Below are 16106 nucleotides of genomic sequence, written 5' to 3' on the forward strand. Positions count from 1 at the left end.
TCAATGCTGTCTCCAGTGAACTCTTAACCAGCAGAGGTTAACCTTACCCCTAAATTCATTTCTATTCGGCATATGTAACTACTGACAAAGCCTTTCGCAAGTTTCCGTTAAACATGCCAGAATTACTTACCTTAGAGATGAATATGTCCTCTCAGTTGAGCTACTTGTTTACATGTCTGTGATTGGAAGACAAAAGGTGTAAATAGATCTCTGCTCATCATGTTCCTTTACTGCGAACCTCAGTAAATCTTATTTCTTTCAACCTTTGTCATTCTTTTCTTCCACGTTTAGGTTTTAACTAAAGAATTTTATAGTCTCCAAGCGTCTTCTGAAAAACGCATTACTGAACTCGAGGCACAGAACTCAGAGCATCAGGCAAGGTTAGACATTTACGAGAAATTGGAAAAGGAACTTGATGAAATAATAATGCAGACAGCAGAAAGTAAGTCCGAGTGCCCACCCCACCAACTGCTCCGCACCCCACCCCCACGCAACTGTACCCATGGCGACAGAGGAAAGATGGAATCATTTGTAAAAATACCTTGGTATATGTTTATTAAAAATATAAGTGCTTTAAAGAATATTCTGTTTTTAATATTACTTGATGTAAATTTCCAGTAGCTAGACTCAAAAAACAGATTAAGTATTAAACGTTTCTTTTTGTCAGGAACTCATACAGTTTTATCAAAGGGTTTGCCTCAGTACTAGCCTTGTAGCTAGCTCACTGGTGGAGTGCTGGCCTACCCTGCAAGCTTTGGATTCAGTCCCTCGCACACATGGCGGTGAAAACCAAAGCAGAAACACCAAAAGCTGATAGTGAGTGTAGTGAGACCTCCTTTAATCCTACCCTCAGGAAATGAGGCAGGAAGATCTCCAGTTCTAAGCCAGCCTCGGCTCTAGTTGTATATTTCTGAATCTCAGTACTCAGGGAGTGGAGGCTGCAGAATCAATAGCCCAGGGTCATCTTTGACAAGGGAAGCCTAGGCTGCGTGAGAAATTATTGCAAAGACAAAACAAAAATCACCTTCATCACACTGATTCTATAATTCTTCATATTTTATAATATATAATCCATGTTAAAAGTCTTTGAATCCTTCAGAATAACATACCTGAGTTGCTTGCTCTATAAGAAAGCATAGCTTATCAGGTGATGTAATCCCTTAACATCTTCTAAAAATAAATCTACAAATACAACCAAAGTATACTTTAATATGCTCTCCCTCTCTCAATGTGCATTAGTCCTTAGGAATGTTCTTGGAACTCTTAATATGTTATTGTGATCTTTTATTTTGATTTCTGCTATGCTTTTTAAGGAAAAGTTATTTCACATCCTACATTTTAATATTTTTCAGTTGAAAATGAAGACGAGGCTGAAAGAATTCTTTATTCCTATGGCTATGGTGCTAACGTTCCCACAACAGCTAAGAGGCGGCTAAAGCAAAGGTAAAGTCATAGGGATTGGTCTGTCACTCAAGCTAAGTGTAATTGCATAGTCCATCTTGATGATGTGCTGAGCCGAACGATGGTTACTTGTTCTTAATATTCATAAATATTAAAGCGCTCACAAAGTAGGACGTGGTGATAACCATGAACTTCATCTATATTTAAGTGAATTTAATGGTTAGTAGATGTGTACATTAGAATGTTCATGGTATTAGATGCAGTAACTTTTAAAGCCATTTTATTTTCACATTAATTTCAGATAAGTACAAATGCTTTGTAGCAATAATTTTCAGGTTAGAACTAATTGACCTACCTTCAGTTTCTATGTCCTTTGTTTATTATTTATGTGCCTATACTTCTTGATATGTATCTTAATATATAATATATTATTGTATATAATACATATTAAAGAAAGAAACATGGAGAAAACATATGAATTGCAGTTAAAACTATCCAGAAGGGTTAGGTTCGTGCGTCATTGCTGGGACCAAGTGCTTGAGGAAAGCGGCCTGAGGAAGGAAGGGGTGCTCGGCTCACAGTTCGGGGACAGTTCATCAAGGGGTCATGGCAGCAGGAGCATGAGGAAACTGCTCACACAGATCCACAGGAAGGAAGCAGTGTGATGATGGTATTCATGGCTCCATTTCTCTTCTATATTCAGTTTACGGTGCCTACTTGTGGAACGGTAGCACCCACATTTAGGGTGCCACCCACCTCAGTTAATCTGATCTAGAGATTCTCTCTTACAGACTTGTTAAGCCTTGTCTCCCAGGTTTTTCAAGATCGTCTGAAATTGCTAATTAATATAAAAAATAAGTCACAGAAGCTAGCCCCAAGTGATGGTGCACACTAGTTCCCCACCACGAGGCTGGGTGATCTAAAAACTTGAGTCTTGAGTTCTGCCTGAGCTAGGTAATGGATTCTATACCATCCTATCTATGGTCAACAGAGAAAGAAGAAAAAGAAATGGGGAAAGGCGAGAAGGGTGTGAAAGGCAGGTGACAGGAGAGGAAGGGGAGAGGGAAGAGAAAAAGAAAGTATCAGTATATAGCTACAATGATTATTTTTATTAGAGGTACAGGTGCTTCTAAATTATTTAGTATTTGAAAAATAGGTTGCCATCCCATCCCTTCCTGGTGCTCTCAAAGGCTGGTGTAACTGGTTCAGGACATTTTGCAATTTTTAGGTGTATCTGGTTCTTTTAGCCCATTGTCCCCAGGAAAAGAGTAGACATGCAAGTGGCTTCATGAGCAAGATCCTCTCTGTTGATAGAGGTTATGTGACATACACAAAGTTCAAGGCCGATGGGAAGCTCAGACCTCATTTTAACATCTGAATCTGGAGACTGGTTCTTACAAGGGAAAAATATATTTCCTATTATAAGCTTCCTTTCCATACCCAAAATATTGAGCTTTGAAATTAGATTTGATTGTTGCCTACTTTTTAAAGAAGTTCACAAAACCAGAAGTCAAGTGTGTCTAGTTTGTTTGGTGTGGTTGGTTGGTTGGCTGGCTGGTTGGTTGGTTGGTTGGTTGGTTGGTTGGTTGGTTGGTTGGTTGGTTGGTGGGTGGGTGGGTGGGTGGGTTGGCTGGTTGGTTGGTTGGTTGGTTGGTTGGTTGGTTGGCTGGTTGGGTGGGTGGGTGGGTGGGTTGGTTGGTTGGTTGGTTGGCTGGTTGGTGTTTATAGTGTGGAAGAGGTTTTCTTTTGTTTTGCTTTGCTTTGTTTTCTTCTGATGCCCAAAGATTTAAAGAACCACAACTGATTCATAGTGCAAATGATCTTAACTGTCCAAATATTTCTGAAGATTCTATCACTGAGTTATCTGTGTGCCCTGAACAAGCGCCTAATGGGTGTGCTATTAATACCCTTGCCAGCTGTGCCAGGCATTCTTCTCTTGGTGAGCTGAGGGCTATTTTGAGGAAGTGCTTCTCAGGTCATCTACGCTGCGGGAAGAGAGTGTAAGTCTAGACATCCAGAGAGGACATGTGTGCACCCCTATACCTAGTCACTCGACTGTTTCTATTGAGTGCCTACTACGTGCACAGTTTGAGTAGCGCCTAATCCACTGATGGACTTTTGAAGACTGCAGAATCAACATTTGGTTTCTTAAGGGCTATTTTTACCGAAATTGGTTGCCATGTGCCCTCTTGAAATCTATTTACTTAAGACAAGAAAGAGCAGTGAAGCCTTCAGGGAGTCTGTACTTACTAGTCTTTTACCTTTAAATTAAAGCACTGCAGATTTAAAGTGAGTTACAGAAATGACTCACAGTAGTGAGTGAGTGCTTCATAGCAAAGTCATCATCATTTGTCATTATGAGGAAGTGTACTAAAAAGTTTATACAAGGAAACATTTCTCAGCTGCTGTATATCGCCTTCATACTTGTTTTGATTTAAAACATTATATATTCAGCTGATATTAAATATGTATGATTACTATTTTAACTGATTATAAGTAATTATTTGATTTTTAAAATTGGGTAAATTTATGGTAATCCCATTATTTAGAATAATCAATCAGAAATTTATACAAATACATGAATTTCCTTGCATTTTTGGACATTATATAGTTTTAGTAGTTTAGTTTTTAACCTTAGCACTCTACCATGAATATTTCTTTTTTTTCTTTTTCTATTAACCTGAGTATTTCTTATTTACATTTCGAATGTTGTTCCCTTTCCCAGTTTCCGGGCCAACATGCCCCTAACCCCTCCCCCTCCCCTTCTATATGGGTGTTCCCCTCCCCATCCTCCCCCCATTACCGCCCTCCCCACAACAATCTAGTTCACTGGGGGTTCAGTCTTAGCAGGACCCAGGGCTTCCCCTTCCACTGGTGCTCTTACTAAGATATTCATTGCTACTTATGAGGTCAGAGTCCAGGGTCAGTCCATGTATAGTCTTTAGGTAGTGGCTTAGTCCCAGGAAGCTCTGGTTGCTTGGCATTGTTGTACATATGGGGTCTCAAGCCCCTTCAGGCTCTTCTAGTTCTTTCTCTGATTCCTTCAACGGGAGTCCTGTTCTCAGTTCAGTGGTTTGCTGCTGGCATTCGCCTATGTATTTGCTGTATTCTGGCTGTGTCTCTCAGGAGCGATCTACATCCGGCTCCTGTCGGTCTGCACTTCTTTGCTTCATCCATCTTGTCTAATTGGGTGGCTGTATATGTATGGGCCACATGTGGGGCAGGCTCTGAATGGGTGTTCCTTCAGTCTCTGTTCTAAACCTTGACTCCCTATTCCCTCCCAAGGGTATTCTTGTTCCCCTTTTAAAGGAGTGAAGCATTCGCATTTTGGTGATACTTCTTGAGTTTCATGTGTTCTGTGCATCTAGGGTAATTCAAGCATTTGGGCTAATAGCCACGATATTATCAATGAGTGCATACCATGTGTGTTTTTCTGTGATTGGGTTACCTCACTCAGGATGATATTTTCCAGTTCCATCCATTTGCCTATGAATTCATAAAGTCATTATTTTGATAGCTGAGTAATATTCCATTGTGTAGATGTACCACATTTTCTGTATCCATTCCTCTGTTGAAGGGCATCTGGGTTCTTTCCAGCTTCTGGCTACTATAAATAAGGCTGCTATGAACATAGTGGAGCACGTGTCTTTTTTATATGTTGGGGCATCTTTTAGGTATATGCCCAAGAGAGGTATAGCTGGATCCTTAGGCAGTTCAATGTCCAATTTTCTGAGGAACCTCCAGACTGATTTCCAGAATGGTTGTACCAGTCTGCAATCCCACCAACAATGGGGGAGTGTTCCTCTTTCTCCACATCCTCACCAGCATTTCCTGTCACCTGAGTTTTTGATCTTAGCCATTCTCACTGGTGTGAGGTGAAATCTCAGGGTTGTTTTGATTTGCATTTCCCTTATGACTAAAGATGTTGAACATTTCTTTAGGTGTTTCTTAGCCATTCATCATTCCTCAGCTGTGAATTCTTTGTTTATCTCTGAACCCCATTTTTTAATAGGGTTATTTGTTTCCCTGCGGTCTAACTTCTTGAGTTCTTTGTATATTTTGGATATAAGGCCTCTATCTGTTGTAGGATTGGTAAAGATCCTTTCCCAATCTGTTGGTTGCCGTTTTGTCCTAACCACAGTGTCCTTTGCCTTACAGAAGCTTTGCAGTTTTATGAGATCCCATTTGTCGATTCTTGATCTTAGAGCATAAGCCATTGGTGTTTTGTTCAGGAAATTTTTTCCAGTGCCCCTGTGTTCCAGATGCTTCCCTAGTTTTTCTTCTATTAGTTTGAGTGTATCTGGTCTGATGTGGAGGTCCTTGATCCACTTGGACTTAAGCTTTGTACAGGGTGATAAGCATGGATCGATCTGCATTCTTCTACATGTTGCCCTCCAGTTGAACCAGCACCATTTGCTGAAAATGCTATCTTTTTTCCATTTGATGGTTTTGGCTCCTTTGTCAAAAATCAAGTGCCCATAGGTGTGTGGGTTCATTTCTGAGTCTTCAATTCTGTTCCATTGGTCTGTCTGTCTGTCTCTGTACCAATACCATGCAGTTTTAATCACTATTGCTCTGTAATACTGCTTGAGTTCAGGGATAGTGATTCCCCCTGAAGTCCTTTTATTGTTGAGAATAGTTTTAGCTATCCTGGGTTTTTTGTTATTCCAGATGAATTTGCAAATTGTTCTGTCTAACTCTTTGAAGAATTGGATTGGTATTTTGATGGGGATTGCATTGAATCTGTAGATCGCTTTTGGTAAAATGGCCATTTTTACTATATTAATCCTGCCAATCCATGAGCATGGGAGATCTTTCCATCTTCTGAGGTCTTCTTCAATTTCTTGCTTCAGAGTCTTGAAGTTCTTCTTGTACAAATCTTTTACTTGCTTGGTTAAAGTCACACCGAGGTACTTTATATTATTTGGGTCTATTATGAAGGGTGTCGTTTCCCTAATTTCTTTCTCAGCTTGTTTCTCTTTTGTGTAGAGGAAGTCTACTGATTTATTTGAGTTAATTTTATACCCAGCCACTTTGCTGAAGTTGTCTATCAGCTTTAGTAGTTCTCTGGTGGAACTTTTGGGATCACTTAAATATACTATCATATCATCTGCAAATAGTGATATTTTGACCTCTTCTTTTCCGATCTGTATCCTCTTGATCTCCTTTTGTTGTCTGATTGCTCTGGCTAGAACTTCAAGAACTATATTGAATAAGTAGGGAGAGAGTGGGCAGCCTTGTCTAGTCCCTGATTTTAGTGGGATTGCTTCAAGTTTCTCTCCATTTAGTTTAATGTTAGCGACTGGTTTGCTGTATATGGCTTTTACTATGTTTGGTATGGGCCTTGAATTCCTATTCTTTCCAGGACTTTTATCATGAAGGGGTGTTGAATTTTGTCAAATGCTTTCTCAGCATCTAATGAAATGATCATATGGTTTTGTTCTTTCAGTTTGTTTATATAATGGATCACATTGATGGTTTTCTGTATATTAAACTATCCCTGCATGCCTAGGATGAAGCCTACTTGATCATGGTGGATGATTGTTTTGATGTGCTCTTGGATTCGGTTTGCCAGAATTTTATTGAGTATTTTTGCGTCGATATTCATAAGGGAAATTGGTCTGAAGTTCTCTTTCTTTGTTGGGTCTTAATATTTCTTATCTATGAATATTCTTTAAAATACACTACCTAGGGGACTAAGGGTAACAGGTAGAATGCACAGGGTAACCAAGGGCATGGGACAGGGCCGTCAATGGCAGAGATGAACATGAGAGTGACAACATGTGTGCCACACCCTGAAATCTATTACATTATATGCTAATCTTAAAACTCAGTTTCAAAATCATTTTCAATAGCTACCGAAAACTTTGATCTTTAGATTTTCTTTTTGTGAGTGCATGTTGCTGTCAATTTGTGATAAAGCCCATGAAAAGTACTAAGAATTGCCTCTTGCTGCCAAAAGAATATTTTAAGAATTAAATTGAGAAAATCTATATAAAGATCATTACACAATATTTGGCATATGCAAGTGCTAGGCGGTTATATCAGTTAAGGTGTTTTTAAGTCAGTTCCACAGTTAGAAAAATCAAGATTCCAAAACTTCTCCCTAGGCACCTAATGAGATAACTTAATTAAAATACTTTTGTTTTAAATTTTTAATGAAGCCTTTAAAATACAAAAAACATGGACATTTGGGGTTTGTTTTTGTTTTTGTTTTTAGCTGAGTTTGTTTCTAGAGGCACTACAATGCTGATTTCCTGGGAGGTGATAACAGCAGGTTATGGTTCTCATTTAAGTAGAATTCTGAGGTTTCTGATCCATGTGTAATCATACAATACGGTAACGCTCACTCCGAGGTCTCCTACAAGCATGAGCAATTGCAGGCCTTCTTTAAACTCTTGCTGGCACGCACTGTGGAAAGCCAAAGGGGCTGATACAATTGAAGTAGATTAAAATGATTCACTTTTTGATATGAAACTTCAAAATTTGAAGTAATGTTTTTGTTTGAGTAGCAACTGTTTGAAATAGCAGTCATGAGTTTCTGCTTGTGTGATGCTGTGCTCCGCACTGCACAGTGACAGCGGACACTGTTGTGATGGATCCTCCTCGCTTGTGCTGGTCCACACGTTTGGAGATACTTTAGAACACTTTTAATTTATAGAGTTTTCTGCCTGTTGCATTTTTTTAATTCTTTTTTATATTTTTTATTTTACTTTTATGCGTATGGGTTTTGCCTGTATATATGCATATGCTCTACATGTGAGCCTGGCGCCTGTGGTGGTCTGAAGAGGTGTGGGATCCACTGACTTTTCATACCCAAACTGTAAAACCTTTCATCTGCTGCGAGCAGGTTCTCTCCAAAATGCCTTAGCTAAACCAGGGACTTTCTCATTAGGACACCACCCCTGGGTTAACACTAAAACCCTGCATGGCATTTCTTGCTTCAGCATTTACATCATCTGATATTTTTTACTTTATCACCATATCTACATAAGAACATTATGCTAATACAAGTCACCCAAACCTAATGAACAGTATAAAGTACTTAACTTGCCGTGACCACGTCACTGCCATCTTCAGAATGGTGTTAAATTGGCCACTGTTGCAGCTCATTATTTTTAGCATCTCTCATCCCTTAATAGAAAACAGTTTTATTTGCATATAAATTTCCTCTCATCTATACTTCTTTGTAATTGAATTTGTCTGTATTCATTGTTGTATAAGCTTTGTTACACAAATATTGTCAATACCTTCAGCATACATTTGTTGATAAAAGGAACTAACAAGTTCTTGTGAGTAACAAGAAAATAGAAACTACACCATATACATATATGTATGCACATATGTGTATATATATATATATGAAAGGTGTAAGAAAGAAGATAAAAGTGTGATTGATAATAATCAGGGTTTTTAATTAAACAGACAAAATTGGAGCTAGTGATGTAAAATATGGAGCTCATAGACATAGTTAAAACCAACAGATGTAATCCAAAGCAACATTAAGATACGTTTCTAAAGCCAGTGTGATGGCGCACGCCTTTAGTCCCAGTGCTCAGGAGGCAGAGGTCAATGGCGAGCAAAGAGATTTCGAAGACAGCAAGGGCTACAAAGAGAAACCCCAAACTGTACATTTGTTATATTAACTAATAAAGAAAACATGATCCCTACACCCCAGGGAGAGGTTTTATAACCTCAATTGTTTTCTGTACAAAACTATGTCAAATTCTATAACAGGGTTAATATAAATTTCACTGTTGATACATAAAGTATTGTATCTAGAGTAAAAAAAATAATAAAAAATACAATGTAAACTATACATTCCTTTAAAATGCATAAAAGAAAGGGGTTAAGAGGCATTTAATAAAGACTGGAGAAAGACAAAGGTAGCTGCTTGTGGGGTAATAAAAATGCTCTCAAGTCATGCTGTCCCGAAAGCCACACAGCTCTAACTCCACTTTAAGCCAGTGTTTATTGTGCTGGTTACATATTACTATATAATTTATAAAGAATTAGTGTCAAAAAAATGAAGACTACTTCTTTTCATCAGTAATGTAAATTAATTGGCAAATACCATGCCAGATCAAAGAGTATTAGCTGTAGATAGATTGTTGAGGTCACTCTATAGACATTTACAAAAACTTGTATTTTTTTACTTCGGATGAGCAGTCCTTACACATAAATGTGTTAGATGATATTTAGCAGAGTCTCACATGAATCCCTTTGTCTTTGACTGGGAAATATAAATACAGTAAGGGCTCATTTTGTTCTGTAGGGTTATTTGGTAGAAATTAAAAAAAAAAAAAAAAAAACAAGGGGTTGGGGATTTAGCTCAGTGGTAGAGCGCTTGCCTAGGAAGCGCAAGGCCCTGGGTTCGGTCCCCAGCTCCGAAAAAAAAAAAAAAAAACAATTCAACATTGTAAGAAGGTCTGCATTTGGATTCTGTGAATTCTACATTCATAGTTAAATTGATAGTGAACTAATGTAGAGCATGAAAATGCGATGTGGGTCTTGACAGCAGCAGGACTTCTCAGTATTACCAGCACTTCTTTCTCTCTTTGTAGTGTTTGAGTAGACAGCTAGGGCTACACAGGAAACCCTGTCGTGAGAAACAAAACAAAACAAAGGGCTGTGATGGAGTGCAGAGTGCAGCGCATGGTGGGCTGTGGGTGTGAGCCTGTGCTCCTAACCCTCAGGCTGACGTACCTACGGGAATGAGTGGAGGCCAGCCTAGCACACAGACTTAAGACCCCGCCAGGGCATAGGGACCTGAAGCACTGTTAGGAAGGGGTTCCTTTAGTGTGGACCCCGCCTGTGCTGTGGTCATTCCTCACATGTTACACATCTCTTCCACCTCCACTTGCAATAGGAAGCCTGTCGGATTATGTTTTATATTATAAAATTCATAATATTGACCAGTAGAAATACTTTCCAAAATGTAACCTGTTGCACATAATATTCCTGTCATTTCAAATAATAATTTTAATAATTCAAATAATTTCACACATGATATTCAAATAATTTCACATAATTAAAGTAATTTGTAATTTGGAAACTTTCATTAAATAAGAAAGCTATAAATGGCTCTTTCTGTCACACTGGTAACATAATGTAATTCTACTTCGATGGGAAGGGCTAAATCACCGTCACGGTAATCAGTGTATCACACTTACATATCAAAATGTCAGGGTTGTTACAGAGCTCTGATTGGTAGAGTATTGCTCTTGTAGTGTTTTTGCTTTGTCTTGTCATTTCTTACTATTGTGTTTCTAGGAAAGAATGAGTCCGATTTCCAGCATACAAATCTCTAGCGCGTGTTTAGGTGCATTCCATTACTTTGGTGTCCATGAATGCTTTTCGTTTTGTTTACCTAGTGTCCACTTGGCAAGAAGAGTTCTTCAATTAGAAAAACAAAATTCATCAATTTTAAAAGATCTGGACCATCAAAAGGAGGAAGTAAGACAGCTTTCTCAAGAGGTGAGTAGCTGGACCAGAAGACCCAGGAAAAACCTGGTGCTTTCTCGGCTGCATGGGTTGGTCACGCCTGCAGTTACTCACTGAGCAGTGTGCAAATGAGCTGATTGCAAAAGGATTTTAACTTGTAAACCCCATGAATGTTGAGTCTCCTAAACAACTTGGCAAAGCAGAACAGGAGGGAGACTGAATGCCCAGAACCAGGAAGTGTAGACGAGGCTAGGCACGGAGCCTCAGCCTCTAAGAATGTCCACTGACAAAACAATTTTGGCTAATTCGGTTGGTATTATGTTTCTCACTGACAACTGATTTTTAAATATTTGAATTTTTTAGAGTTTCTATTTAATTAAAAAATACTAAGCCGGGTTTGGAGAGATGGCTCAGTGGTTAAGAGCACCGACTGCTCTTCCAGAGGTCCTGAGTTCAATTCCCAGCAACCACATGATGGCTCACAACCATCTGTAATTGATCTGATGTCCTCTTCTGGTGTGTGTGAAGAGAGTGACCTTGTACAGTGTTCTCACATACATTAAAATAAATAATTTTTTTAGTGTTCTAAAGGCTTTCTTACAGCCTGATCGTCTGGAGGTATTTTCTCAATGGGGCTTCCCTCAGCAGACTTTAGCTTGTGTCAGACTGACAGAAACCTAGGCAGAGCAGAGCACTTGTTCACTTTGCCCATCAGTGTTGGCCCACTGGCTAGAACCTCTGCAGGTCCTGGGCTGCTGTACACTCTGAGCGCTCCATGCATCAAGTCCATGCTTGGCTTCTTTGTTTTTTAAGAACAAACCTGTTCCTTTGTCCGTACAGTATCTACCGATAAAGCACATTTAGTAGTAAAAGTGTCTCTACACTAAATTTTGAAATGAGAGTGAGAAACATCAGAGATTAAGGAGGATGCAGTAGAATATGGGCAGATGTCAACAGTGTGCATAACAGGAGGAGAGAAAGGGCTCTGTTGTCTGCGCATACTCGTACCTGTGGCATAGGACTCTCCACAGACCGCTGTTATAACCACCGCGCCTTAGGAAGAAAGGTCTTCAGCAAACACTGTTGTGAGACTTACACCATTAGGCTTAGTGCACATCTGTGAACTCACATAGAGGAACTGTAAGTAACATCTGGTGAACATTTGACATGTGTCCCTTTGTCTTTAATACAACTGACCTTTGTATGTATTTATGTAAGTTTTCATTTTGATCATATTTAACAACGACTTCACAAAATTTCTACAAATTTACTCTTGCTACAAGTCAGTTCTAGCAAACGGGAATAAAATAATGAAAGGAAACCAAGTACGATGCCTCTAACAGCCCAGGGCTCTAGAGGAAACCCATCTCAGAAAAAAAGAAAAGTCCAACCAAGGGGAAAAAGAAACTGCAGACCTTGGGAGGCTGAGGCAGGAGCCTTGCTATGAGTTTGAGGCCAGCATAACACAGTGTCAGGGCTCCTGTGGTAGCTTCATTCCTGTTGGGGTAATAAACATCATGATGAAAAAGCATCTTGAGGCAGGAAAGTGCTTATTTGGATTAAGGTTCAGTTGTTCATTGAGGAAAACCAAAGCAGGAGCCTGGGGACAGAAGCTGGAGCAGAGACCACAGAGGAGTGCTGCTCAATGGTTTGCTCCCAGGCTTATGGTCAGCTACTTTTCTCATCCAACCCAAGCCCACCTGCCTACAGAAGGAACCTCCCACAGTAGGCTAGACCCTCCTCTGTTAGTTTTCTGTCAGGAAAATTGATTGCCTGCAGGCCAGTTTGATGGAGGCAGTTCCTCAGTCAAGGTTCCCATCAAGTTGACAACCATTGATTAGCCATAACAGAGACCTAGTGTGACTCTCAAGAAAAACCAATCCCATAGGAGTCAGAGGAGTCAAGGACACCACAAGAAAACCCATAGAGTCAACTAACCTGAGCTCACAGGGACTCACAGACACCGAACCCACAACCAGGGAGCCTACCTGGGTCTGCCCTAGGTCCTCTGCACATGTGTTACAGTTGTGTAGCTTGGTCTTCTTGTGGGACTCCTTCCACTGACTGTCGCCTACCTTTGGGACCCTTTCTTCCTACTGGATTCCTTTATCGAGCCTTAATAGGAAAGGAAGTGCCTAGTATTACTGCAACTTGATATGCCTTGGCCAGAGAAGGGAAACAGACCGAGGAGGAGATAGACAGGGGAGAAGGGAGGGTAAACTCCAGGCAGGATGTAAAACAATTAATCAATCAATCAATTAATTAATGGTCATATCTAATAATAAATGTTACATCTAAAATATCCTTGCCTACCCTGGTATCAAAGTATCTTTGTAGACAGAAGATTTGTGCACAGGGTGATGGTTTTAGGTCTGTGATCCATTTGTGATTTTATTTTTTTACATGAAATGAAATTGAAATTCACAAATTTTCACATTGAGACTCAGCTGTTGTATCACTTATTGAAGATCATTAATTATTTATGAATGAGTCTATGTCTAGATGTGTTCCCTTCTAGTTCCCTGCTTGTCTCCATATGGGCACCGTGGTTGTCATTATAGTCGTATAGTATCTTGAAATCAAACACTGTTGATTTTCCAACTCCTTTTCAAAGCTTTTTGGCCACTCTATATTTTTGTACTTGCCTGTGAATTTTATAACTAGTTTATTAATTCCTGGGAGGAAAAAAGGTTGTTGTGCTCTTGAGATTACATTGACTTTATATATAAAATGGTGAAAATAGGCTAACGATGTAGCAGACTGCCTAGCAGTCCTACCTCCCTAGGTTTGGTCTGCAACATGGCTGACAGAAAGAAGAGGGGAAGAGTACTGAGGACCTGACAGTCTGAACTGCTCGGTAGTCTGACCCATGAACACAGAATGTTTGCTCTTGTTTATTAGGTCCTTATTTTTTTTAGCACAGTTTTTTGCTTGTGATCAGTGTCAGCAAGGTAAGTTCTCTATCTTTCTGATTCTAACCAGTACAATAAAATGTATGCTCAGTATAAATAGAATTATAGTGTAAGATGTTTAGTGATATGCTTATGACCTGCAGTCTTTCGAGTTTTGTCTATACTATTTCTTCTTTGTGCTCTTGACCTTTTTTCTCCCTACTTTCAGTTGAGTTCATATTTTATCATTTCATTTTATTTTATTGTTTATAATTTTATAATGATTGCAGTTGGTTTAGTAGTATTACATATCCCCTCCTAATCTTGTGCTTTTGTTGCCGTAGACCTTATTTATACGAACCTCACACTACATTGCTATTATTGTTAAACAGTTAAACACCATATAAAGAGAAATGTTAGAATGAGGAAAAGATACTGTATTTAATCAAATAGTTAATTATCCTGGTGTTCAGTCTGGAATCTTATCCTTACGTTTATGCACTTTCTTTTTATTTTATGTTTAAACAATTATTTTTGTATGTTTTGTCTACATGTATGTAAGTGCACCACAGATCTGGACCCCTAGAAATTAGAGCTACAGGTGGTATGAGCTGCCATGTGGGTTCTGGGAATCAAATCCAGGTCCTCAATAAGAGAAACAAGTGCTCTGAAATGCTGAGCCATCGTTCCTCCCTTTCCACACCTTTTAAAGACAGATTTCTTCCTAGATTCGGACTCAATATGTGGCCAAGGGTGACCTTGAATCCCCTGTATCTATCTCATAAACTCCTGGAACTGTTGCCTCTAACTCCCAAGTATTAAATGCAGTTTGTCGTTGTGAAAAATTTAGATAGTATAAGTTCATCATTTAAATCATTTTAGAATTCAGCAAGTAGCCTTTGGCATATTTATAGTGTTGTATATCCATCACCACCATATAATTATAGACCAATTTCATCATCCTAGAAGGAAACCTAAACTTCCTAAGTCATCATTTCATTTCCCGTTCTCACCTCTTACAGCATCTGGTGTGTACTTAATGAACTGTCTTTCTCCATAGATTTCCCTATTTTATATATTCCATATAATAGAAATTATACAACCTTCCACATTTATTGGCATTGCAGTCATCTTACATTATACCAGCCATGTCAAGGTTTTCTATTTCCATATATAAATTATATATATGTGTGTGTATGTGGTGTGTGTGTGTGTGTACATATATGCGTGTGTATATATATATGTGTGTGCGCATGTATATGTGTATATATATGTATATGTATTATATATATATATGTGTATATATATATATATAATTTTCTCCATCCACTGATGGAAAAGCTAAAGATCCAGTACTCCATGAAAATAGATATTTTAACAATCCCAATCTGGTGATGGAACCCCAGTGGAGTCCTAGAGAGCTGCTGATCTTCAGTTTACACTATAATCACAAAAGAAAGAGTAGATTCTAATATCATTGAAGAAATGTCTTGGCAAGAATAGGTGAACTTGCCAGCAAGAGTGAGCGCAAGTAGGAAAAAAAGCAAAAGCTTATGAGCTGCCACCAGAAAGTATGGCCCAGAATTAGAGTAGGTCTTCCCACCTCAAATGATCCAATAATAAAAATCCTTTAGAGGCATGCCCAGCTTCTTGGATTTTAGTTGATTCCATATGTCATCCAGCTGACAAACTATTAGTCATTATATGCTTGCCATTTGCTTTTTAATTCTAGCTATCTTTGTGGCTATGAAATTGTAGCTCATTGTGACTTTGATTTGACATTTCTCTAATGACTAATAATGTCAGGCTTTTTTTTTTTTAACTTCCTCTTGGCCATTTCTGTATACATAGAGAAATATCAGTCTTGGTCATTTTCTACTTTCAGAATACCACAGTTAGGTAATTTATATATGCTAGAGGTTTGCTTGATCGTGATTGTGATGGACCCACATCTGCTGCCTCATGGCAGCATCTCTGCCACACGTGTGACGAGGACTGCAGTATGTCCATGAAGGCTGCCCAGGCGTGTGTCATTCCCGAGGCTTGCTGCTCAGTATGTTCACCCTCTCTAGTCCTTCTGAACCCTGGCTAGTTAACTCAGCTGATCTGGCCCAAGCCGCTTCTCCAAGCCGACTGATTAAAACTGACTTCTCTCTGCTTCTCACTGAATTGTTCTGCTTGGCCTCAAACTAACCCTCGCAATGTGTTCTAATCTTCTGGCTCCCTCTCATTCTCTGGCTTGTTCTATCTTCACCTGCAACCTGTCTCTGTAAAACCGTCCCAGGAAAACGGTCTCTTTTTTCTATCCCCATCTCTCTTTGTACTGCTCTCTTAAGTCACCTCTCTTTCCTGTCTGTTCATTGTGAGTTG

At 39.2% G+C, this 16106-nt stretch overlaps 1 protein-coding gene across 20 annotated transcripts in view; it reads left to right on the top strand.

Moving 5' to 3' along the window:
- Positions 1-16106, top strand: part of Pibf1 (progesterone immunomodulatory binding factor 1) — a 170005-nt gene that overhangs the window by 105384 nt on the left and 48515 nt on the right. For 12 of the 20 annotated variants that reach the window (XR_015638045.1, XR_015638044.1, XR_015638043.1 and 9 more), the window contains 3 exon segments: positions 292-442; positions 1353-1443; positions 10776-10878. Coding sequence is in view for 9 of the 20 variants with exons in the window: in XM_087585838.1 (XP_087441964.1) it covers positions 292-442; positions 1353-1443; positions 10776-10878 (345 nt within the window). In the remaining 11 variants the exon portion in view is untranslated. 20 annotated transcript variants of the gene reach the window in all.

Source organism: Rattus norvegicus, chromosome 15 (genome assembly GCF_021556685.1).
Source record: "Rattus norvegicus strain SHRSP/BbbUtx chromosome 15, alternate assembly SHRSP_T2T, whole genome shotgun sequence".
Lineage (NCBI taxonomy): Eukaryota > Metazoa > Chordata > Mammalia > Rodentia > Muridae > Rattus > Rattus norvegicus.